The following is a 27450-nucleotide window of genomic DNA, read 5'->3' on the forward strand; positions in this document are numbered from 1 at the left end:
CTTAGAGTCGATAGCAAAGCATAAATTTTCATAACATTTAAAGAATTTATTTTTTTAATTTTTAGTGTCAATAGAGAAAGGTTGCACATTGTTTCTCTTCCAAATTTGTTTATTTTACCACTAATCATTTGAAGGCTCCAAATGAGATTCAACCGTTAAAAACAAGACTCCATTTGTCTCCAAAATGTTGAACAGATTATAGCACGATCCAACGGTTGCTACCTTGACATATGTTTGTGAAGAATGTTGGAAAATTTGAAAAAAATAAAATTTTTTAATAATTTTAATCAAAAAATAAGCTTCAGAAAAATTTTATTCCCAAAATAAACGTCTTTGGCCCCAAAGCTAGGCTCGGTACGTAATTGCTGTTGCTAACAGCGAGTACAAAGAAATGGTCAAAATTTTAATCAAGTTATATGTCGCTGTTACTAACAGCGAAAGAAGGCTTTGACTGGTCAATGGTCAAGTCGTTGTATGATTTAAACTAGCTGTTGTAAAATTGAAAACTAGTCGTTATGAAGTTGAAAATAGCCGTTGTTATTATGTTCTATAAATAACTCCATCATTTCCCTACTTCATTGTATCCAAACTCCATCATTCTTATTCTAGTTAATCGATTTGAAGGTAATTTGATATGAATTCGTTGAACAAGAATGTAATTGTGTTGAATTTTCGAGAGCATTTTCTCTATTTGAATATAAGTGTCTGTTTGATTTTGATTTAATTCATACCTAAAAATATATACATCTACATATATATTACAAATTATACACAAAAGTCCAAATGTTACAAATATTGAATATGTACAAATATTCAATATATACAAAATGTCACTAATGTTCAATATATACAAACAGTATGCTAATGTTAATCCTCCTCCTGTACCCTGTCTAATTGTGACGGTTTACGACGCCTCCTACGATAGTAAGAGGTCGTCGCATGACGCTCGGGTAGGGGAGGTGATTGATACTGTGATGATCCAGCACCCTGTGAGGACCCGATACCATAGTCGGGGCACGTTAAGTCTACCTCCTCAAGATGAACGTTGGCATGATGAGGAGATGACCCCTGTTCGTCCATAGTGGTGTCGGGTACAGCGACTTCTGGAATGAAATGTTGAAACTGTGTCCCTAAGAGTATGCCTTGGGTTATCTCCTGTACAGGCTCCTCTTAGGTGGAGCTGATGACAGATGCAATGCCCTGTGCCTGCATTAAGACTGAAGTATTAATGAAATGTATAACATGTAAGTTCTATGGATAATAATCGACGTCGAAGAATACTTACAAAGTGTGTCATCGTCGGTGCTGTGGGAGTGTACTGGGCTGCCGCGATGATACCTCGTGGTGTCATCCATCGACGAGTGATGGAGAGGAACCACAACATGTAATCTGCCGAAGTAGGTGCGCCTACAGCCTCAATCGGCGCACCTTGGGCCAGCAGCTCCAACTTGTGATCCCAACGAGCTATATGACGCCAGTTGATCTCCAACCAGTTCTTGGGCTCTCGACCCTTGCGTGAGCTGTGATGGAGATCCGCCACTGTGTCACAAGGAGGCGGGATGCCCTGTACCATCCCAAATTGGCGTAGTATGCGCTCAGGGAGATGCATTTCGACTATGTCGAAGCATATCAAAGGTACAGAGGCTCTCCACGCCCCTGACAAGATCCCTGAGTGCTGAGGCAATGCAGCGTATGCCTCAGCGGGGTAAAGGTCCCATCGAAACTACACGTGAAAATGTATTTAATAAATTATGCAATATGATAGTTACAACTTACAAGACAAGTTGTAGTGAAGTTTTTACCTAGTCAGCTCGAAGTAGATCGAGTTGATCGCGGTAGAACCCCACGCCCGATCATGTGTGGGTTCTTGTACATCTATCAAAGAACCACCGCGATCCATACGGCACATGTGGGGGTGGAAGAATTGATGGCGCAAATGCACCATGTCCCACAATCCACATCGGTTGGAGAATGAGAATGTGCTCCCACGCCCAAAGCTATGAATTACATATATAAGTAAGTAAACAACTCTCAAAAAAAAATTAAGAGAAAAGCATTAACATGTAAAGTTAGTATTACCTGGAGAATAATCAGGGGCCCAACGATCTCCTTCACGTTCTTCTGTGAAGCTTCACACAGTCTCCTGTACAGATAAGCTAGGGCTGCGGAACCCCAGCTGTAACCAGAAATGACCTCCCATGGCGCATCAAGCAACGTCAAGTACAAAAGCTGTACCATGTTGCCAGTCTTGTCGAAGAACAAGACTGCACCAATCAGATATAAGAGATAGCCTTAGCATATCTCTCAACAGTAGCCTCATCAGCACCTTTTGGGAAGTGCGAGAAGTTCTACGCAAGCCATGTTACGCGCAATGCACTCCCTTTGGCTACCTCTGCGGGAGGTCGGACTCCTAATAATCTATGGACTTTATCTTGCCAACTTTCGAATTGGCGTCCAACGGTGCAGACGGCATGTCCCTCGATGGGAAGCCGTGTAAGCACAGCTACGTCAAGTAAAGTGACAGTATCCTCACCTAGAGGTAGGTGGAAGGTATGTGTCTCTTGGCGCCACTGCTCGACTAAAGCCGTGACTAGCGCCCGATCAACTCTCCCATAAGCGATGAGGTGGAAGTCGTACAACCTCTCTCGCTGAAGGTAGGGGATGATCCATGCGTCAATTTCCCACGGAGCAGAGTCGGGATGCCTGGTGTATATGGTCTCTACGTTGGACACCTAAACGCAAAGATTACATTAGCATAAATTTAAAGTATAAAGGCATGTACATTCAAAATACTAAGTTGACTAGCTTGGACATCCCATAGTATACTGCTCCTGTGATCCGCCTACATCGTCAGCACACTAGGGTCTCGAGGTCCTGGAGCTACTGGATCCATCTCTACTGTAATTCAACAATAACTTAGTTACTGTAGTTACTGGATCCATCTCCACTCATATTGTATTTAAAACTTACATTAATAGTACTTCTTGTAGAGTCAATACCAATCTTAGAGCATATAAAATGTTTAAATTCATTCAAGTCCATGTTTGAGTTGCATGCAAACAGTTTACGTCTTCCCCGAACATACTTAACATTGCTACTACTTAATCGAATTGAACCATTCCAAAAACATACAACAGTCATATGAAATGAAGCCATTTCTACAACAATACATACAAAATCAACATCACCATCAAGTTCATAAATATATACATATATAACAACATTGATTAAATTTAGGTTTTACATTCAAACATTCTCTAAATTAAACTCAAATTTAGGGTTTGCTTTCAAACATTATCTATATTAAACTCAAACATCTTCTACATTAAATTCATGAACAAACAACCTCATTATGAAGATCATGGCAAATAACAAGTACATTCAACATACATAGAGTTTAAGTGTAAATGACCACTATAAATGACATACATTTTAAAATCAACGACAAATAAAAAATTTATAATAAAAACGTACCTTAATAAGCTGTAGATCAATAAGAAGTAGTAAATTGCAAGTTTATGAACCTGCATTTATGTGAAAGTTGATGAGGAATTTGTGAACCCTAATTTTCAAAAAAAGAAAAAAAAACACAAAAAATAGTACCTTAAGTGAATGTAGGAAGATGACAGAATTAAATAGTAGTAGAAACTTGAAATTTGATGATATTAATTGAAGGATTGAAGTTGATTTTAATGGTGGAAAGTAGAGGGAGATTTCGTGGGTTGTTTCGCTGATACAAAATCGGGTGAAATAAGGAAGGAGGAAGAAGGCTGCTGAATTTAGAAACGTATTAGATCGCTGTTACTAACAGCGACTTGACCAGCTGTGCAGTTAAATAATAGGTCGCTGTTAGTAACAGCGAAATAAACTTTGACTAAAATTTTGACCATTTCATTATACTCGCTGTTAGTAAGTGCAAGTATAAACCAAGTCTAGCTTCGGAGGCAAGGACGCTTATTTTGGGAATAAAGTTTAAACGAAGCTTGTTTTTTGAATAAATTGTTAAATTATCTAATTTTTTTCAAATTTTCTCTGGTGTATACCATAAACAAATTTCTATGAAAATTTAAATGAAAAAGTAGTCTTTAATAAAAAAAATTTGTAAGTTTACATTAAAAAATATTCTAGGTAATTATTGACAAAAGTAAGATTTTTCTAAATTGTTTCCGACAATTTTCCTTTCTTTTATATGAATTAGTTATAATTTTGAATTTATTTATTCAAAAACATATTAACCTCAATACAAGCATTGTCCTAAAACACATACAAAATACAATTTCAATATCAACATTTATTACTACTCCCTCAGTCTCTGTGGAATAACACCACTTGGCTCACAAAACTCACACGTATTTGAGTCAAATGGTGATATTTTAGAATGACAAAGAGAATATTTGTCAAACCATAAATAACTAACCAAGCACGGACTTGGTCCATGGTGCAAAATCAAAGAATAAGGATGTGGATTTGGAGTTCCCTTGGGGATTGCATCCTTGAGTAGTGGCCAAGTTTGGTAACTGAAACATAACTAACCCTAACTAATATGGGAAGAATTTCTACTTGAGTAAATCACAAATTCTCATTATCTTCCCGTTATGTGCAAAGGCAAGAATGCAGTGATTACTTAGATAGCAAACACCAAGCCATTTTTTCCCATCATAAAATAAATGAAGCTTACAAATCACATAATATATATTTTTTTCCTTTTTCTTTTTAAAACCAAAAGGTTTAGAAGTAAAACGGGCGAGTAACCGCCCATAAAAACCTGCCTCCTGCTCGTATTTCCCCTTCACTCTTCTGTTGCTGGGTTCTTCTATGACTACGAGCAATTTGCATCCAAAATGTTAATGTTTAGCTTGATTTACTCCACAAATTTCAGTTTGTGAGATTTTCCAGCCAAATTTTCACACTTCCGGACACAAGCAAATTAATACTACTATGTGCATTGTTATTCCAACTCATCCTCGTCAGGTAAGATAGGAGTAAGTAAAGAATATCTCACACGTATCGATATTTTACTCCTTTCAACCACAAGCTTTGCACCAGAAACAATCCAGTAACCAGGTGAGTCTTGCGGTCCTCTTGTCATTTCAGTTGTGTCGACGAACTTCAGCAGCTTGGGTGCTTGCACAGGAACGGGAGGACCTCCAGGGTAAACGGCAGAGTTAATGTTCACATCAGCTGGCTGCGGCGGAGGTTTTGCCACTGCTGTGAAATGCTGACTTATTAAAGTTGATATCAACCCTGACTTGCGACCCAAACCAGGTGATCCTTCCCATTCCGGATTTTTTACTAATGTAGCTCCCAGGACTGTGGAAAAACAGAGTCTAAGAAAAAGTACCTTTTTGAATCCATAATCCCCAACTTGTAGCTGGGCACCGGTTACAATTGAAAGATCATCATCAGGCTCAACTGGAGCTGTACACACATGAGAAAAGTTCTTCCATCCAACTTTCTCGTAAAACCTTCGGTCATAGTGATCTTGCTGAAAAATTCCATATGAATCTTCCTTAAGTTGAAAAATCTTAGGAAGAGATGACAAGTGCTGCAAGTGAATGGCCAGGCGATTGCTTTTTCTACCTTCAAGGTAAAGCCGTAGGCCAGTCACAGGCCTCTTACCAACATCAACCTGCACCCAAATTGAGAAGCAAAACAAACTAAGACCAAGATAACTAGTTTGAAATCAGGAAATTTGAAATCATTGCCTTGAACGTGAAAAGTACAATGTGCAATGAGAACAAAATTGGGGAGAGGTAATCCACAAAGCATGTCAGGTAAGACTATACATGTTGAGGCATCCAAGTGAAAAGTGTTTCAACAAATTTACATAGTAATTTTATAATATTGGAAAAAAAATATTATTTTTCTACACACGAACTGAAATCCCAATAACGATTCAATTGATGGTGAAATTCTCGTGAGCCAAATTATCAACAAAAAAATGCATCATTATCATAATTTTTTTAAAATTCTACACATAATATTGTCTAAAACTAGTGTGCCCAGCCATTTTTAGTGTGAATTTGGTACGTTGTCCCTCTAATACATATTCATGGGTCTGCACTAAATAGTAATGACTGCCAATTCGTAAATGCGGATTCACAATATTTACTAAATAGTTTAAAAAGATCACAGCAAAGACCAGATGCCTTCATACGACACAAAAATGAAATTCAAATATCAAAGGAAAAGTACCATGGCGGTGTTAACATATAGCTTTGGACCCATGAAACTGAATTGCAGAGAAGCAAAGTTTTGCTGCCTGCGCTGAGGACCCAGGGGAAGCTCACTAAACACAGGTGCCCATTGTCTTGGTAACTGAAATTCTAGAAAAGGATGAAGCTCTTCTAGGGGTGGTTTGTCTGTCAAAAAAAACCAACCAACAAAAGAGTGATAAACAATTCCGCAAGAGCCTGAAGATATGTTAAACAATGGTTTTGAAATCTGCAATCGCACCGGGTTAAGTAGGTTAATTATGGCTTCATTTGTTGGATTAAGAACTTTAAAAGAAAGACATATTACTTCTACTGACCACACGCCATCAAAACAGAAGAGGCAAGAAAAAGGTTACTTGAAGTCCTTTCAATATCGGGGATGAATAAAAAAATTTCTGCACTTATATAAATTGCAATAAGCAATATGTTACACCCATAACATTAAACTTATTGGGAGGTTATGATTCATGGCGTCAAATTTAACTAGTGTAAATCCATAAGCAAATCGCTCTGTTCGTACCCTCGTTATATCCATTCGAGATTTTACATCTTCCTCTCCTATAATCCAAAACAAAAAATAAAAAAGAGAAGTTACAACTAAGAGAAATAAGACATTTATTCCCCTTTCTAATGCGCAGAGTTCACTAACAGCATAATCGGAGCTTTCTCCCTCATAATATAGCAGGACAAACTTTTCTCACAAAAGGCAATCCTCCCACATTCTGGTTCGGCCAGAGATAACGCAATAATACAACGCAAATTTAGAAACGTTTTACGTGGCATCGAGGACTAAAAAGACTTGAAGTCCAAATGCAAAAAAACACCAAGAGAATCCACAACCATAGCCTTTTCCCATAGTGCAATACATTGGTCGCATCACCCGTTGCAGCCACATTGCAACGGTTTGTAAGGTTACCGCGGGGACATTACAGGCCACAATGACCGCAACTGCTTTTGAGATTTCGCAATATCCCTCTGCATGAATCTTCTATTGGTTCCCTTCAACTTTCTAAAATTCTTCTAATTTTATTCTTTCCTTTTATAGGTACGTCCTTTTTTTTACAAAAGTGAACAATGACATTAAGAACCGGAACTACGGTAACATATTGTAACACCTCGACACCTCGAACTTCCGATAACTACTCATGGAGATTGTATACTGCCCCCACAGACCAACCAAGTCTTTCCAGCACACTTTGGTCTCACTCGTGCGCGCCCGGGAAAACTTCCCAGGAGGTCACCCATCTTAAGATTGCTCGTGTACACATATAACAAAAGATAACACTGCTTTGGCACATAAAGTCATACGATAACTCGATCACATAGTCTTGAGTTAACAAAAGGGCATTCACGAGGTAGGGGCAACACGGTGCGTCTTTGAAATGCCTCTTGTATCGCGTTGCACCTAGACTCGAGAAGGCGTTTAAGTGTTCGTCTCATAGCGCCTCATGCCTAGGCGCACCTCGGTGCACTTTCCAAAACACAAGCAGCGCAAGGAGCATTTCCAGTCAACATTCCTCCCTCCCATTATTTTCCATACTACCTCTTTCCTCCCCTCTAGTAGGCAAACCCGTCTACAATTCAGCATACCATGCTCCATATTGGGATTCGTGTTGCACCCTCCAAGGTCCAAACACCGGATCTTATGCAAAAAATGTTGTGTCTAGACAGCATAGTGAAACAGTTTGCACAATTAATGGACTGAGACTGCATTGGGTCATTGTGATACAAGAATAAGTGGTAAAAATACATAATAGTTTCTGCTTTATCAAAAAAAAAAAATTGCCTCCCTAGTCTATTTCTGAGTTCTGAGACATCAACCAACAGAAATAAAGAGAATCGATTTTTAGCTACATATACTTACAACGAAGGTAAAGATTTATTGCATGGCTTAAGAAACCGCTCCCAGGCACACCATTCAACAGAGACGTGATTGGGATGAAGGTCATGGAAATTACATCTGGCTCAGACTGCACAGTTTGTAGCCACTCATGATGAGGAAGATTCCTGATATCACTTCCGCCTCTCCTCTTATAAATTGTGACAATGTCCTGGACCAAAGGAAAAGTTGCTGAGCCAAGGTGAACAAACTCGTCCGAATGATTAACTAACAAATAAACTCGAGCCGTATACCAAAGAATATCGTAGTATTCTAATACCTCCTTGTGTGAATATGAACAAGAAGGACTCAAATCTGCAAATCTCAAACGCTGTTCACGAGCGTCAAACTACAAGAAAAGAAGCAATCAATTAGAAGAAAATCAAGAACAGAAAAGAGAACATGCCTCACCAAATGATGAACATTTATAAAACAATATGCGGAAACATCGACATTTCCCTCTCAATCCAAAGAAAAGAAAGAAAAAGGAAGAGAAAACATTCATATGACGTGCCCTTTGTTTGAGTTAGATTCCATGAACACCAACAAAAGAGACATTGCTACTAGTTGAAAATTGCAATGTGACTACCATTTAGGATGTTTCAATCGACATTTTTAGTGCTTGATACAACATTAACTTAAGCAAATAACAAGTGGTTCCATTTAGAAATATTATCCCCATGAGTTTGCCAATGTTTCTATTTCGATCTGTCCCTATTACTTTGTGAAATTTCCACTTTGCATGATGTGCCCACCACTTTCTTTGTTCTTATTCTCAAATTTTCTCTCACTTTTAATCTTATCCAATACAATTTTAATGTTCCTACCATTTTGTTAATACTTGTGCAATTGTGGGTTGTTGTAATATCAAGGGGAAGGAGGGATTGGAAGACAAGTATTGTCTAAATATGTGAAAAAAATCCCCTAATGTTGTCTCAAATGTCAATCACGAACAAGAATTTCAACAACATTGCACAAAATATTTATTACACATTTTCATTAAAGTCACTGGCAGCCAGACCTACAGGCAAGTTCACATACAAAAATCATTTGAGGTCTAGCAGGAAAATCATTTAAAATGTCTGATATTTTAACATATACACAATTAACGCTTCGAATTTACAGAAAAATACACTTTACATAGACATCGTCAAGTCAAGAGTCTTTGAAGCTGGTTTGTAACAATATGGAAAACACAACTCCCAGTCTACAGAAAAAATTCAACTCCTCCCAAAACGAAATTAATTGTATTATTACCAGAATAATTCTTCTTTCTGCATATCAAAAACAATTCTTCTTTCTGGAATCACCCACAGCACACAATGTTTCCGTAGAAAGTGTCACTACCTACTCCTAGTACTAGGATCACATAATAGAATGCAAGAGCAGAAAAGAAGTAGATGTTTCCAACGGCTAACCATCATGATTCACAAAAGAAAGTAATTTTTTAGAACAATCTCCTATAATCATACATTCATACTCCTATCCAAATTACCCAATACCCAGATGGCTATATGTATTAAAGTTTTTAGAACAATCTCCTATGATTACACTCTTATCCAAATTACCCAGTTAGCCAGGTGTATTTCAACCTGTAGTGACCACTGACCAACAATAATACCTTAATACAACAATATTCCATTACCCTAATGCCACTTTAGTTTTAATAATTAATTTTGAATGAGAGGGGAAAATACATATATATATATATATATGTATATGTATATATATATATGTATATGTATATATATATATGTATATGTATATATATATATGTATATGTATATATATATATATACTGAAACGATCAAATGGTTTAGTTTACAAACAAAAAAACAAACAAAAAAATTTACACTCTTAGTGATAAAGAGGTAGAAACAAGCCTAACAGCTAAAGCCACACTTTAGTATAGTTTCTCCATACAGAATAATTGACCAAGTCTATTGAAAAGGACATACCAAAAATAAAGTCAACATCAAACTGCAGACCGCAATCAGTTCAGAGATCAGACAGGCTTTTCATTGACCAGCTGATCGCAGCATGGCAATCCATCACCTAAATTAAAATGTAGACAAGCCAGAGCAACTAGAACACTAGACTATATCCCCACCTGAAAGTGACAAAAAGGCAAAGCATCTACAACACTGATTTCTTTTATTTGTCTGATAATACACATACTACAGTTAAAAGCGCAAGAACACCATGTCTTTGACTGTGTTTTAAAGTTCAACTCATATTCATCAAGTATGACAAATACAATATCTCTAAATCATGCTTCAAATATGAACACCGTGGTTACCCCCATGAACATTCAGAAAAAAATAGAATATCCATATAAGATCAGTATTTGATAATGATTCCCAAAGTAAACAACATCCAAAAAAGAAAAGATAGAGAATGGAACCTTTCCATCCTGAAAAGTATGCCCAGAGTTAATCTCATATTGCCCGTTTGCTTCTATAAACCTCTTGTCAGCTATCTCTTTCAACTTTTTCTGTACTTCAGCAGGTTGAAGGGATGATGAATGCTGCTGCTTTACAAACACAACATCTTTCCCTCCCATCTTTACTCCCACAATGATGTGAGTGCCAAATTTTTCAATGAACCTAAAGATAATCAAGAAGCATAAATCAAGCTGATAGTAGCAAAACAAGCATTTCAAGAACATCTAATGCGTACTTTTGTGGGGGATCAAATAATCACATCTTTTAATGGTTCGATTTGTCTAGAAAAAATAATCACAACCCACCAACCATTGTTACCAGGAAAAGGATACAAACATAATAAACAACAAGGATGGGAATGGGAATGCAAGACACTACATATAGTAAACTACATATGTTTGTGAGAATAAGCATTGCCTCAAATAGGCAGTTATGTAACCCGATAGTAGAGTAAAGCTTTACAATAACAGACCAGAGTGTCAAACGTTCTGTATATAAGGATAAGGGGAGATGTGGACAAAGAAAAATAGCTAGGAAAACACCTAGAACCTAATTATCATTCATCAGTCATCACACATATTAGAATAATATATCCTTGAGATATTATTATTACCATGTCAAGGAACTAATTCAACCAAAAGCTTACGTTGATGGTTAAGGTCCCAAGATATGTAATATATTCTAACACACCCCTTCACACAAGAGCCCTTTTGGCTAGACATGTTGATATAGCACAGACCCTCCTCAATCCTAGCGCTAAATATTTCACTTTAATGAGGGGTGAGTGAGATTCGAACAACTAATCTTTTGTCACATTGGCTTCTGATACCATGATAGAACTATTTTCCTCGAGAACACCGTGTATTTCATTCAATTATATAGAAAAGTACAAAGCTAATTTGAAGAAACTAAATATTACACAATAAAGAATATATGCAAGGATAAAATACTTACAATATATGCAAGAGTAAAATAATATCCTTGAGATATAACCATTATGCAAATAACACATTTTTTCAAATCAAACTCCAGCCATTCTAGTCATGACTTTTTTTGTCTCTATTCTCTCCCTATGATGTGACCAAATCTCAAGTTTTCTTTGTGCGAGTTAAGTAGTCATGTTGGTCCACAAACCTAAATACTATTACTACTATCAGTGATCGAAGTTGTGTGAGCCTCACAATCAAGAACGAGATATTTGGATCATGGTTTTGTGTGTTTTTAGTTACTATGCAAGTTTTCTTTGCCACAGAAGATATCTCATTGTCCAATCTCATTTCTCAAAGGTGCTAGAAAGTAATATATACTTGATTTCAGATTATAATCGACTTCAATAAAATAGATCATTACATCATGTGTACTTAGTATTCATGAGAAGTTGTAGATCATATTTGCTATCAAGGATCCTCAAAAACAATCTTCTTGTTATCTCACCAATAGGTTGCATACATCCGCCCCATTGGAGATTAAGTGGAAGCCTAGGTGAGAGCCATTTACGAGGGAACATATTGTTACGAACGATATCCTCAATTGATTTGTTTTGATTGAGACCCATATTTTGGGATAAGGCTATGGTATTGGTGTTAAAAAGAATCACATTGGCAAAAGTTGACTTTATAGGAAAGGTCTAGAAGAAAAATAACATGGATAAGCTACAAATTACTGTATTCACCATAGATTAAGGAACATCTTCCAACAAGAGATCACAATGTAGAAAATGAAAGTTAGCTGACACTAACAAGATCAAATCCAATTACATCTAATGACCTCAAGTCCTCAAAAACTATCGATGTCTATCATGAAACCAATCATCAAGGACCAGCCATCAGCAATCAACAAGTGCTTACTTAGACAAGTGAAACAGTGAACTCAAAGCCTCATTCTGCCATTATCCAGAAACAACACTACAATATACATTTAGAGTCCAATGAAATGAAGTCCCCTCCATTAAAATCAAGGCTAAAATTTAACTTAAGAAACTAAAATCCATTAGTAAGATTTAGCCCTAGAACCCTTCACATTTAGAAAAGTTGAGAAAATGGTTCAAAAGTGCAATCACATCAAATTTAGGGATTATAAAATGATCAGTTCAGGAAATTAAGTTCAAAAAACTTCAAATTAGATATAATTAATTTCCTCGATTACCACCAGTCCAATCAAATAAGTTAAATTCTAGTCGTCTTAAAGAGAGACAAAAGAAAACTAACAAACTTAACATGCCATTTGTCTTAAATTCTAGTCGTCTTCACTATTCTCCTAGAGAAATTGCTAGTGATGGACCATGCAAAATAAATTATGGAGCAAAAAAAGCAGCAAGTCAATTTTTAGCTCCTACAGAGAGCTAGGAGCTCAACATTCCACAAAGAGCAACAATCTCAATTACTCAATTGTGAACAGGCCAAAAAGTCATCTTCATCAAGTGGACACTAAGTTGCACATGCAAGGGGAGAACTAACAATAGTTCAACACAATGATATTGGTCAAATAAATGACACAAGCAAGGGAACAACTAACAACAGTTCAATACAACAAAAGGGATATTGGTTAAAAGAAAAAGTCAGTAACAAAATCTCCAAGAGCCGAGCAAGTATGCTGCAATCTTCACCTTGTAAGCTCAGCTCTCAATGAGTTACACAAATAGATAAATATTGACCAGGACATAAAATAACCATGACCTATATAATGAAAGGGATATTTGTCAAATAACCAAATAGTTTGTCAAAAAATTTCCAAAAGGCGAGAAACTATTGGGCAAACATCACTATTTCACAACAACTACCAATTGCATGGATGTAAGAAAACTGAAACTGCAACATAACCCAACACAGAATATCAAGAAAGTATAGCAAAATTGAGCTAATAATGGCCAAGCTTCATCCTACACGCTCAGTACCATATCTTTATTAGTTACATATCTATAGTAGAACTAAAAAAATAAGAAAGCTTAGTAAATGAGCTCAAAGTTACCTTGCCAATGCCGCAGGCTCCCATGATGAAGGAACAGCTTTTTTGACATAATCACGCAATACAAGTTGACTTTTTTCCAAAGCAATTGAATATAGGGTAATGAAAACTCCATCAAAGGCCAATGTTTTCGTGTAGGCTGCATCCTTTTGCCAACATCCAGAAAACTCAAACATTGTATTGAAGTGACCAGAGGGTATTTTACCAGTTAATGAAACCTCTTGGTTGAACTGTTCTGACATCTGATACAAGAATCGCAGAAGCATTAGAATTTACACATCAAAGGAACATTAAAAATAAAATAAACCTTTTTGAAATTTGATTAGTGATATTATTACAGGTTAATTGATGAATCCATGCACCATATTCTCAAATTAGATCATCCTTCAGTCTTTCGACCAATAAAAGATTTTTTTGGATGCAGGTATTCTGTTCATGATTTTTTTGGATAAGAAAAGGTATATTAATGGAGCAAAAAAGGTACAACAATAGGGATGAGAATCCCCAAAAAAACCAAACATAAGCTACTACAAGACACACCAATCACTTCTGCATTAATCATTAAAAAAATAATGTTCAAAAAGGTAATCAGCCATAACCCATAAAGTGGCTTGAATTTCGCCTTGTTCCAAATGATATCCAACGGTAGAAATCACAAAAAGTTCATTTGTTTCTTTCTAGCCTAATTGACCCTATGATTGCAAAATCTCCACACTTCCATAAAGACTTAAGGTCTCCTTTATACCTATACCAGGATAGAAGGTATTAAGAAAGTGATCTATTTTTTTCGGAGCAATCCATAAGTTACCTCCAAATTTAAAAAGTCTTGCCCATAAGTATTTGACACTAGTATCTTTGTTATACACTAGTATCTTTGTTGTACACTTGCTTTACAAAGAATATGTTATACACTTGCCAATGACAGCACAGTAGAAGATAATCACTCATTCACACTCGATTTAAACTCCACATGATTCCAATAGAACCAATGAATATTTTCTAGAAAGTGTTCTAATAATCAAGCATGTAAATATCAACTTGATCGCTTCTCCTCGTAAGGTGCGCGGTGCGCCTAAGTCATGCAAACTCCTCCCACCATTACAAGCACAAGCCGTGCATAGGGCATTCTTAGTCCCTTGCTTTGTGAAACCATGTACTTGAACCAAATAGAGGTTTGAGCTTCATCAGTTTGGGTCTTGGGTCTTGGGTCTTGGAGTCATTAATTATATTCAATTCAACTGTTCAACAGGGAGTTTTTTTTTTTGCATCTAATGTACTTTCATCATACCAGCAGATCGTGATAAGAAAAATGCACCAACTACTTGAGATAAACATCTAAACATATTATATGTGCATATGATCTTGAAGTATGTTTTCACTTTCGGGCTAATAAAAGTTATTTAATCAAAATAATTATACTTGAACTCATTACTCTATATCCACAAAAGCTCTCCTTATCAAATGAAACTAGTGCTTAATAAGCACAGAAAATGAGGATATAAATTGAAGAAAGAATACTGAAAAGAATAAGTATACCTGCTGGAAAGACAGAACATCAGACCTAAATCTGGTCCTTTCACCTTTGTCGCATTTTATAGAAGTAGGTACATCAGGAATAACAATTCCAGCAGGTAAAGGAATCTCTTGACAATGATCTTCATTAATTTCAATCAAATGTGAATCCTCAGAATCACCTTTGCAAAATTTAAGTCTAAGATCTGCCGAAATATCATATCCACGACCAATTGATCCAATCGCCACTTGAGCTGCTTTAGCAGCAGATAGTTTCAAAGCCATTAAAGAGTATTATGATGTGTTACTCTAACATTCGCACTCCAATAAGCAAAACTTTTACAATCTATTTATAAATTCAACAAAGAATACAAAAACCACACCAATTGCCAAGAAATTGATAGTTTTGTTTGCCGATAAGTGGAGATTTTGAGAGATTTGAAGCTGTAAACTGCAAAACCCTAAAATCGGAATACCAAGGAGCAAAATCAGAAAAGTGTAGGAGGATACAGACAATAAAGCTCAGATCCTGAGAATGGAGGAAATGTAGAGAGAAAGATAAGAAACCCTAAAAATGGCGATCTCGAAGAGAGTATTAGTATTAGCTAACAAAGGAAGTAGCACACCAAAGAAGAAGGCTCAGTGCAGCGCAGCGTAATGGCTGATGCCCTGATGTCGATAATTGTATTTCCGATCTTTTTGTATGCGAACGTCTTATCATTATTATTATTATTATTATTGATAAAAGATCATTTTATTTAATATTATAAAAATAATTATTTAAGAATTATAAATAATTACTTTTAGACATTAAATAATTGTTAGATTAGTTTAATAAAAATAGTCTGATTATAAGAGTGTTTTAAATTTTGTGGTTGTATTTTAGTTATATTTTTGTAGAGTATTTAAAAAAGGGTGGAAGAGAATGGTCAAATCTTGGAATGGTCAAATCTTGGATCAAAGGATGTGAAGTATTACATAATTATTTTTAAGAAAATTTGAATTTAATTTTAAAATATTAATCATTTTTTTACTTAAATCTTTTTCTCTAATAATACCCATTAAAAATTTAAGTATATTATATTCATACTAATTTGGGTACCGTTATTGTTCACATAAGATGATATTATAAAAGAAAATTCCACCTATAAGATCCAATCTGATTGAGTTGAAGGTTATGCAAACAGCCAAGCGCATGGGTCTTTATGTGATTGTTTATTTGGCTCATCCTCTTTAATTGAATTGAGGCCTTTCCAACCCTAAAGTTTCTTCCCTTCATTGGCTTCTAAGCCTTGGATTGTCGATTTTCAAGAAATATTACATACAACGTAAATTTACAACCACTATATTAAAAACATAAAATCTAAAAAAAAAAACAAAATAATTACAATATAGGTAAAAAATTCACATAGGTTATAACATAAAAAACAATGGATGTTTTCCAAATTCACAACTTTACTTCATATAAAAAAAAAAGTTCACACCTTTACTCTTCACTTTTCTCACATTGCAAACTTTTTTTGACCATCTATTTCCACATGTGTGTTGAACTTGGACATTTTTACCATTAAGGTAGGAAACTTCATTTCTAAGTCTAATATTTTTTTCCTCCAATCCCCATATTGAACAATACTTGGGGACTTGGGTATATAAGTAATTGAAAGTATGCAAGGTTAAATATTCTCTTCTATTCATCTTAAGAGTTTCATTTGACTTTTTACGGATTTTAAGGAGAGTCAAAAGTGGGGACCCTAAGGGCAGGAAAGAGAGTGGTATTATAGATTTTTAATGTAAAGGAAGAAAATTAGTATGGTAATGGAGAGTATAATTAAAAATAGAATAAAGCTACTAAGGGCATAAAAGTCAAAAACCCATGCCAAAAATAGAAATTGGACAATTAAGGTGACTTGACCATAAAAAAAAATGGAACACATAAGCTAAATAGGAAGGAGTAATATATTAGAAATAGTTTAAGTCTACAAATAATAATTAAAAGTATTATTTAAACCCATTTAGCATGTAAGTTGTGAGGATCAAGAGTGTCTAGCTATTATTTATTGATGTCTACAATATACTCCTTTCGTTTAATTGATATACTCCTTTCATTTCATTGAAATTATAATATTATTTTTTTATATTCCTAAATTAAAGTAGTGCGAAAACTAACATTAGATTATGGGCAGAGCAAGAATATATAAAAAAATTGAAGTCTTGATTATTTTCTTAATAAATTTTTAATGGTATTTTGGGGTCAATATACAAGTTTTTAAACAACTGAATGTTGATTGATGGCGTCTATATTGTTATCGTTGAAAAGTGAGAAGTAAATGAAAGGAGAGAAGAAAAGAATTTGTTAAATAGAAGTATAAGGAAAGTAATAAAGAGAAATTATTTTTAATGAAAACTAGCACCACATCAACATGCTAATAACAAGTCTTGTATGACACATTAGAAAACTTCATATAATTAATTAATTTTTTTAATTAATTTTTAAAATTTTGTGATCATTTTAAAATTATAAATGATTATTTTAAAACTCCATTTTATGATTATAATTAGTCATTTTAAGGTGATTATTAATAATTTTAAGATTGTAAGTGATTATTTTAAAGTTATATGTAATTACTATAAGACTATAAATGTATAGTCAAGTGATTATTATTAATAATAAGCCTTGTATGACACATTGAATTGCATAAAAAGTCAAATGTAAAAAGTATAGTGGAACGGAGGAAGTATTTTACTTTATCCATTTTCATATATTCTTATAAAATAAAATTTACGAATTTTAGAGTCAAACTTTAATTACCATTTCTCATCGATCTATATGAAAAATCATTATTCATGTGAGATCTTGATTGATTCGCCTCAATATATACTTTATAAATATCAACCTTTTAGAATTTTTAAAAACTCACATTTATAATTATTTAACTTTTAAGTTTGTATTGGGATATGCGAAAAAAGTAAATAAAAAGAATAAATGAAAATAAAGAGAGTATTTACTACATTTTATTTTTACGCATTCTAATATGTTTTTTTAATCATTTATGGCTTAAATTATGCTTAGATCATCCTTTATCAATGGCTTATTTTTACGGTTCATAATAGAGTACTATTTAATTTTTTTCTCTCTCTTAAAAATTCATCATTCAACTTATTTTATTAACAATAATCTTTTTTAGAGTTCATCATCTTCCTTTCTCTTAATTTTTCCTCTTTCCACATCATATTTTCTCCCTTCATTTATGTATCATTTATAATTTTTTACTAAATATTTGAACTTTTTCCATAATATAAGTTTGTGGACTTGCTCGTGTACACTTTCCCAAAAGATTATACTTTAATAGCATTTGGTGCACATTAATAAATTAAACATGTGCTCCTTATTTGTTATTGAAGTGGAAGTTGAGATGTATATCCATAATCCAATTCCAAAGAGAATGCACTAATTAAGTTTGTTCCAATACTTAAAAATTTTTAAAGTATATTTTTAAAGTATATATCGAAAATAAAATATATTCATGTGAAATTTTGTTTGATTTATCTTGATATAAAATTTTTTAATACAATATAATTTTTACAATTTTTGTGATGCGTACTGAAAAATATTAATACTTAAAATCTACTTTAAATTACATGCAAAAAGTAAGGTTAAGAAACAAAAAGAAACAGAATGAGTGGTTGAGTTTACTTTATATAGACGAAAAATTCTACATTATTTAATTAAAGATATAAACAACACAAATATTTTAAAGTGAAAAAACAAAAGAAACAAACGAAATTACTTTTATTGATTTTAGATAAGCTAATAAGAAATGACATGAAATTCTTGGTAGGATGAACTCACCTAGTCCAATAACGGTCCGTTTGGTACATGGTATTAGAGGGCGGTAATGGTAATAAAATTAAGTAATAAAAAATTTGGTTGTTTGGATGTCTTCAATGGTAATAGATGGTAATAAAATAAGGTAATGAAATTACCAAAAATGGCCATTTTTATTACCATCAAATAACCTGGTATTAGGCTGTAATGGTAATGAAGTATTATAAAAATATATTATAATGTCTCCAACAAGATTTGGCCAGAATATATTTAGTTTGGAATTTTTTTTAAAATTTTTGAATAATCGTTAAATTGTTTAACGGTAAATTGTAAAATGGTAAAATATAAAATAATTACCAAACAATGACATATGGACTTGAAATTTTTATCACATACTCATATAGATAGTAGGTAAAATTAGTAAAAGTTTGGGAAGGTTTCGTTGACATTTAAGGACCTTAATAGTTTTTACTCGATTATTAATAATCGGTAAGTTTGAAAACGGTAAAATATAAAATAAATACTAAATGACGTCTTTTGGACATAAAAATTTTATGAGACACTTATATAAACAGTAGATACATGTTCAAAAATTTATATGGATTTTCGTGACCATATATGGACTTAAATAAATTTTATTCGATTTATCGGTAAAATAACGATATTAATTATTAAAAATATTCCACATGATTTTTAATGGTTATTTAAAATTTTATACCCCTTAAAATAGCTTCTGGAATATCATATAATTTTTTATAATATTTTATTCGGACTCAAATAATTTTAAACCTATTTTATACTATTTATCGATAAAATGTCTATACAAAATAATAAAACATCATACATGAGTTTTATAAGTTCAAATGGCCTAATAAACATATTATATGACTTCTGGAACTTTGGTATAATTTTATAAAAATAAATTATTAATTATTTACTAATTTATCAAAATAATAGAAAATGTTTATTTATTAGAAAGTGTAATATTGTTAATTAAATTTGGGTAAAAATAAACCTATATAAAAAAATTTTAATTATATTAATAACCTACTGCCTCATAGTATAAATTAATTTTAAATGAGATGGTTTATAAATTTTACGGATTTAAGACACCATTTAAATAACAGTAAATACCCAAATTGTCGAAAATAATTGTAAGATCGTTATAAATTCGCATAACCCATTATAATTTGATGGGACAAACTTAAATTCATTTTAAATAAGGTATTATAATGACTTGATTAATTTGGGCCTTGTTGGAGAATTAATATGTACTTTGTAAATCAATTATCGATTTTATTACCGGCAAAACTATCTCGTATTTAAGAAAATAGTGTTTTATGAAATCTTTTGTATTAATGATTTTATAGACTTATGAATCATATTCTAGTTGTTTTGAATGAATTTCAAAACCCTTTTAAGTTATATTTACTTTAAGAAGGATTGAAACGAAACATTTTAGTGGTTTCCTTAAAAAAAAAATCGTATTGATCTTTAATCACTTTTTGTTACGAAGAATTTCCATACATGCTAGTGATGCCCCAATATAATACAAAGGTTATGTTTAATGATATGATTATGCTAAGCATGTTTTACCCATGTGGGAAATATTATGATTTGATTTTGCTAAGTTGCAAATAAAGTATGTTTTGCTATGTGCAAATAAAAGATGTTTATCATATGGAGAAAGTTAATATTTTTGACTTTCAAATGCTATTAAAATTACAAGATATATATTATGTACAAAAAAATGTTTTAGCCTAAATGGCGGGTACATATGCCACAGCAAATGTTGTGTGCATGATTAAATAGCTCACCAATGCTGAGCGCGTATTGTTCACAATACCATTGTGTTACACTTGCCGGACATGTCGCGGACGGTAGACCGACTACCAAACGAGTCACAGGATGACTCACAGAGTACCCATGTAAACTTATGATATGAGTTTGAAATTGATTTGGATCTATTGAGATCTTATGATTTATGATGAAAAATGAGAATTTGAAATTATTATAGAGCCATTGAACTGGATTTGAATCATAATATGATTTATCAAATGAAAAAACATATTTCAAAATGAATTTACTCAATAAAAAAAAGGATTCTAATAACTTGTTTGACGGACACCAGTGTGTTTATACTCAGCCTTTTTGCTGATACTATGCTTTGTATGTTTTTCCAATGGTTTTGTTTTTAGAGTAAACCCCTATGGCACCTCGACGGAGAATGGATATGCAAGCGGAAGTTGAACCGAGTTGGAGTATGACTCCCCTTTTGTTTAGATCTCTTTATTTTATTTGAGAGATTATTAGTTTAGATTTAGACTATTTTAAGGATGTAATTTGAATTTTGGACTTATTTCGATTTGGTTGTAATATTCCTATATTTTGGACAGTTAAGACTTCCGTTATATTGCTTGGATATTGGTTTGACCTTTAAGTAACCCCTTAATTGTGTTGGCAAAAGTAAGCTTCCGCTTGATTAATACTAAATTCCAGTTAGTGTCTGCCTTCATAATTCAAGGCGGTTACAGTACAACTCGATAGTTTGTCTTATGGGGATTGCAACAAATGCATAAAGCTATTTTATCAATTTTATTATTCATTTCAAGGTACAAGAAGATATAGATAGTTGTAATAATATTATGAGAATAAAAAATCAATTATATGTGTAGATAGAATTAAAAACAAGTTATAACCAAATTAAATGTAGCAAACTTTATAAAATAAAATCGGCTAAAAAAGAATTACATACCAAAGTTCATGGTAGGAGTACAAAGAAAGTAGACTGCTAGAAATTAAATTAGTTGAGACTAGGCCAATGGGGCATTAACCTCACTTGTATTGGAACTCAAACACAGGCGGCTTCTTCTTAAAAAGGTGTTTAATCAGGTGTTTGAGCGGGTTTCAAATATAATATCTTGTGTCGGGTTATTTTTTATTGTTGAATTATATATATATATATATATATATATATATATATATATATATATATATATATATATATATATATATATATATATATATCAATTTAATTTGATTTATTATGTAAGTGTTATTTCAAATTAAATCGAATTAAATCATACCCGATTTTATTTAATCGGTCAATTTTAAATAGCTATAGTATAAAGATTCAATTCAACACCACTAAACTTATAGTAAAAGTTTTTCTAAAAGGTATATTTTATTGAGTTAGGTGCTTTTATTTTATTACTTTAAAAAAGGTTTTTAGGTAGGAAAATAGAAATTCAAGGAAATAATTGAATCACTTTAAATATTCTACATCTATTGTGTTTTTTAAATAATAATAGGAGTATATTTTAAATTGAATACTTGAATTTTGGTTTAACTTATTCTAATCATATATAGTAGCCTTTTTCTTTATGCATGAGAATTAAGGGGTATACACTTTTTTTCTAATCATATATAGTAGCCTTTTTCTTTATGCATGAGAATTAAGGGGTATACACTTTTTTTTATTGTTTTGCTGATTGTTGTAACGCTTACGGCCCGTTTGGTTGATGGTAATGAAGTAATGAGAATAAAATGTTGTAATGACAATAGTAATGAAGAAATGGATATGAAAATTGATAATGAAGATTCTATTGTTTGATGTGCATAACTAAAGAATGGTAATGGAAGATAATATTCCATTGAATGCATTTGGTTGTTAGTAATAAAAAATGGTAATGACTCTTAGTTTCATTATTGTATATTTGTATCTAAAAGCATTATTGTATCTAAATTATTCTATCTAATGATTCTTTTTTTAATAATAATAATATTTTTTTGGATAATTACATACATTATTTTTTAATTATTTTTGATGATGAAGAGTTCATCTAATACCATGTTTTATAATAAGAGTATTTAACACCTTAAAATAATCCATTAAAATATCAATTTAACGAATAATCTCAAAAAAAAGTATCCAAGAAATTTTCTTAACATATAGCTACTGAAAATTTCTTTTAAAATGAATTTCAAATATTTTCAAATTCATATAATCATTTCCATCACAATAACTTTCACAAAGTAGTGTTAAACATGCCTTTAAACATACAATAATTTATAAAATCAACATGCATGATGCCCACAATAATAATACATGTAATAAATTATTCCATACTCAAATTTATCATTTTGACATCATCTTTCAAGATTTAATAACTTCTCTTTGGGAATTTTTTTTTTTTTAAAAAAAAAGTTTATACACAAACTTTCCCAACTTGTTCTTAAATCCTTTAAAAATCACCCCATGTGACATACCTCGACTCCAAGCCTATATAATTATTCCGTAAGCTCCCACGTAAGCTCCTACGCGTTCTTAGATGTGGTTCTGACTTCGGGTCCTTGCCCTTCAAGTCTCAACTCCAACTCTTCAACTAAACATATTGCATTCATCCAAAAAAAATCAATAATAAATTTGGATTTCTAACATGCACTTAACTTTTCCTAGTTAGAGTTGTTAGACTAATACTTGTGATGATTTTAACATATTTGGAGTATACTTATTATGTTGAGCAACATACTTAGTTAAGTCCCATAATTTTATTTGAATCCTTTAAGTAATAAAATTTATATGTTTGTGGAAATACATTTTCTTACTTTCTATTATGGCCTATTTTTATAGATTTATAAGTGATGATTTTCTTAGTTTAGAGATAAAATACTCATTTTATAATGATCTTAGTTTATAGAAAGATTCATGTAAAAAAATGTTTTACATAAACAAGTTTTAACAAAACTAGTGGAATAAGGAAATGAACATAACTTACTCTATACTTGGTGGATTTCTTCAAGTTTGGTGTCTATGGAAAGCACTTAAGATGAAGATTATTTTTATGGGAGATTTGAGTTTATAAACATAAATTTTCAGAAGTTTTAGATGGGTTTTTGAAGAAGATTTGATGAGAAAAGAAGGTGTTTTAGTTATTGAAAGTTTAGAGGATTCTAGTGTTTGTTCATGGATGAACTTGGGAGCAATGTGTTGGGATTTATGGCTGAATAATAATTCAGAAAATTGAGTGCTTTTGCTTCAAATATTTGCCTCTTGCATGCTTGTAATGATGCACAAGCTTTGGGTAGAACAAAAGGGGTTTTAGGTAGTGTGATTGGCTTGAGTGTGTAAGTGAACAAGGAGCTACTAAGGGGATTTGGGACAGCAATATTAGCTGCTGTTTGGGGCTGATTTGGAGTGCTTTTTGTCCTCAATTTGGTCTATTATGGTATAAGAAAGGTTTATCTAAGATAGTTTAAAGTTTGGGTAAAAATTGTTGTACATGTAACAAGTTATGTAACTTGTACTTCATGTTTAAAAATCACTTGTATATGTGAGAAATATTTAATTTACTCCCATCATGGTTATATAATATGCTTGGGTAATAATTAAAATTTTTTTTCGAACTGTTATGGGTAGTTGCTCAACTTTAAGTTTTACCTCCAAAGTTTACGTTACTTGTTACGATTCATAATTGCGTTACGAATTAACAAGTTTCTAATCATTGTAGAGAATTTTCAAATTACTACCATCACTAATTAAATTATAATTAGTAACGAACAAATATATAAGAAAAAAAATTAGGCGCTAAAAACGACTAATGAAATCTTCTAACAATACGACTGTTTCATGTACAAGCTACAAAATTTGAAATAATTAAGCAATTTTAACAAAAAAAAATAAAAAATGAGCTTTGGTTAAACTTAATTTCAAAAATAAGCGTTTTTATGTCCGAGCCTTATGTCAGGTATGTTTGCAGTTATTAACTGCGAACAAAAAAATTGGTCAAAAAAAATCAAAATTGTTTATTCGCACTTAATAACTGCGAACAAAAGTGAGACAGCGTTATAACTTTAGAAGGGACGAAAAAAACAAAAACATTGTTGTTCGCAGTTAGAACATGACTTCCCCTTTTTCCATCCTTCCTAACATTATGACATTGTCTCCCCATTGTTCGTAATTACTAACTGCAAACAAACATTTTTGACTTTTTTTTGACCAATTTTTTTGTTCGCAGTTAATAACTGCGAACATACCTAACGTAAGGCTCGGACATAAAAACGCTTATTTTTAGAATTAAGTTTACCTGAAGCTTATTTTTTATTTTTTATTTTATTAAAATTGCTTAATTGTTTCAATCTTTCTACAAGCTATGCCTACAATTGTGTTTGAAAACAAACCCAGTTGGGCCCGGAACAAATATTTTTAAAGAAATACATTTTTTTTTTAAAAAAAATGCACAAATTCACTTTTTAAAGAATAGCAACCCATCTCCTATATACTCGTCTAATCTACTATTATTAGTAAAATATATCAAAATAAGTGAAAACAGATGAGTAAGTTTGACCTATTGCTCATTCTAGTAACTTGTCCAACCACCTACAAATGCCTACATTACTTGATTAGTTGCTAGATGATGGAAAGCATGAGCAACAAAGGAAAATCCTTCAACAATATGAGTCTAAAGCTAGATATTACCTATGTTCATGTCTTAACAAGAACAACAACGGAACCAATGTCGAACGAACACTCGAAGGCCTCTTATTCGTCAGGCAATGGAACAACATGCAATACGTCTCATCGGCTACCTTTTTAGTAAACCATATACTTTGATTTCCTACAAAGTATCTACCAAGTATTACAATGTCCTAATGGTCAAGTGAATCATATAGAGATGCTTGAGTATCCTAAGTCTCAAGTTGACAATATTCTAGGCTCTAACCCTATGAATATGAGTTATTTAGTTGGTTATGGTGGTAACTACCCTAAAAGAATGCACCATAGAGGGGCGTCTATTGTATCTTATAGACAAAATAAAGGCTGTATTGGGTGCACCCAAGGATATGATTATTGGTGTAACGGCCCGGTTTAAGTGACCCGGAAAATCATGTGAAAACATGATTCCGGTTCACAAACGGACACAATAAAATTCATTTTTCCACTCGGATCGTCAACGTTCCAACGGTAAAGGAATATGGTCAATGCAGGAAACAACGCCAAACAAAATAAAACAAGTCAGCGGAAGTCTTTACATACAACTCGAGAGCCTACCGGCCTCTAGACTAGCTAAAAAAGTTGTACGAGGTAAAAAGAAAACGTCTTAAACTTTCGTTACATAAACTGAGTTATTTCGACTCATACACTTATTACAAAGTATGTCTTAGACTTGATGGTTATGGGTTCTAAGCTGAGTCCTCACTCCAGCCCCCACCTGCAATCAACCTACTGCACGTCGTATGACAACACGTAGCAGGTTCCAAAGAACAACCAATACACGTCAGAGACTTCATACATATATCAAACAGGTTGAATACAAGCATTGTTTATCTTAGCATGCAAAGGCTCTAATATATATTCATTATTCAATATTTCCAACCTTATAACGTTGCCCGTCCTGTTCGGGTCGTTCAAGTGTAAACCATTTATAATTTCCAACTTGTAACGTTGCCCGTCCTGTTCGGGTCGTTCAAGTATAAATTCAAATATTTTTGGAGGAATACACTTGGGAGAGCTAATCTCAAGGCAACCACCGACCTAAGACGTTACCCGTCCTGTTCGGGTCGCCAAAGGCTAAAGTATGCATACCCCCATGGTGACCGTAATGATCCAAAACTGCCATGTGAACAATAATTATAATATTCCAAACCATTTGTTAACGCTCTTTGGGTAACATAACCAAACGTCAATCCCCTTGGGTGACAAACACATAAATGCTCAATTTTCACTTAATTATTTCATATTATTTGAGGTGTCTAATCCTTATGTGATTTATGATGCCTCGATTAGAAATAAAACAACATTACTTGCACAACCATATAAAACGTATGGTCAAAGCGTGTACCTTTGAACGCTGCAAACACACGTTGTTCAAGCACAATAAAAATTTCGCCCTCTTATGAAACGAGGTCCTAAATAACACACACACAAAACAATCACGTATTAGATCGTGTTTAAACATTTAATCCACTCAATACCATTAAGATATCACTAAGACTTGATAATTTCAAATGTTTTCATCCAACTCCCAATAGTTCCAAATTTTACACTCTGACCAGAAACTTTTATGGCCATTTCGGACAGTTTAGAAAATTCAAATTAAAAATCCGACTTCACTGCTGCGTCCGGAACACATCAATTACCTTGGGTACCAAATTTCATAATTTCTAGCATCCAATTACTATTTTTAATTATTTTAAGCGTTTTAACGAGTTTTAAAAACGCATCGGTTAAATAAAACAACAACGAACACACACCCAACACTCGGATCGGGGCGCCACTACCGAGGCAGCAGCTGCTGTCCGAAAGTCCTTTTACTTTAATTATTTTTATTTTATTATTTTTTTTATTATTTAAATTATTTAATCCTTTTTAAATCTCATAACCAAGATACACCTAACCGAAACCGAATTTACATTCTACTAAAATAAAACAAACAAGACCAATTCTCCTATCACACAACCACTTGATATTTCCGCACATCTAACAATACACAAAATCCCATCATCAATCTAAACCATCATCAAAACATAAGGCTAACAACTTAAGACATACTCATCCACAAGATCCTTCAAGAGCACTTAAACTTTCATAAACCATGATAATTAAATTAA

General features: G+C 32.9%; 2 protein-coding genes across 4 annotated transcripts; both read right to left on the reverse strand.

Annotated features, from left to right (window-relative positions):
* Positions 1-669: 669 nt before the first annotated feature.
* Positions 670-3227, reverse strand: LOC130821180 (serine/threonine-protein phosphatase 7 long form homolog). The gene is made up of 4 exons (XM_057686857.1): positions 2080-3227; positions 1803-1997; positions 1286-1723; positions 670-1206 (listed from the first exon to the last, which is right to left on the reverse strand). Exons 3-4 carry the CDS (start codon positions 1607-1609, stop codon positions 1171-1173), a joined length of 360 nt encoding a protein of 119 aa, XP_057542840.1. The 5' UTR covers positions 1610-1723; positions 1803-1997; positions 2080-3227; the 3' UTR covers positions 670-1170.
* Positions 3228-3499: 272 nt separating this feature from the next.
* LOC130821178 (MACPF domain-containing protein At4g24290-like) lies at positions 3500-15708 on the reverse strand. 3 transcript variants are annotated; one of them, XM_057686856.1, is made up of 8 exons: positions 15039-15702; positions 13506-13744; positions 10499-10700; positions 8375-8443; positions 8080-8266; positions 6196-6362; positions 5342-5629; positions 3500-5205 (listed from the first exon to the last, which is right to left on the reverse strand). In XM_057686856.1, the coding sequence occupies exons 1-8, from the start codon at positions 15297-15299 to the stop codon at positions 5173-5175; spliced, it is 1446 nt and encodes a 481-aa protein (XP_057542839.1). In that variant the 5' UTR covers positions 15300-15702; the 3' UTR covers positions 3500-5172. The 3 variants fall into 3 exon arrangements, with proteins under 3 accessions (XP_057542839.1, XP_057542838.1, XP_057542837.1); XM_057686855.1 differs by having other exon boundaries at positions 3500-5208; XM_057686854.1 differs by having other exon boundaries at positions 4066-5629; positions 15039-15708.
* Between the last annotated feature and the right edge of the window lie 11742 nt (positions 15709-27450).

Source organism: Amaranthus tricolor, chromosome 8 (genome assembly GCF_026212465.1).
Source record: "Amaranthus tricolor cultivar Red isolate AtriRed21 chromosome 8, ASM2621246v1, whole genome shotgun sequence".
Taxonomy (NCBI): Eukaryota; Viridiplantae; Streptophyta; class Magnoliopsida; order Caryophyllales; family Amaranthaceae; genus Amaranthus; species Amaranthus tricolor.

What these genes read in the sequence shown, in the direction of transcription:
- LOC130821178 (XM_057686854.1), bottom strand. Translation starts at nt 15,299, where the DNA reads ATGGCTTTGAAACTATCTGCTGCTAAAGCAGCTCAAGTGGCGATTGGA. An exon ending in GAGCCTGCGGCATTGGCAAG is followed by an intron (nt 10,701 to 13,505) that starts GTAACTTTGAGC and finishes GATTATCTTTAG; the next exon opens with GTTCATTGAAAAATTTGGCA. An exon ending in GTTCATATTCACACAAGGAG is followed by an intron (nt 8,267 to 8,374) that starts GTATTAGAATAC and finishes CCTTTGGTCCAG; the next exon opens with GACATTGTCACAATTTATAA.
- LOC130821180 (XM_057686857.1), bottom strand. Translation starts at nt 1,609, where the DNA reads ATGCATCTCCCTGAGCGCATACTACGCCAATTTGGGATGGTACAGGGC. An exon ending in CACCGACGATGACACACTTT is followed by an intron (nt 1,207 to 1,285) that starts GTAAGTATTCTT and finishes GTCTTAATGCAG; the next exon opens with GCACAGGGCATTGCATCTGT.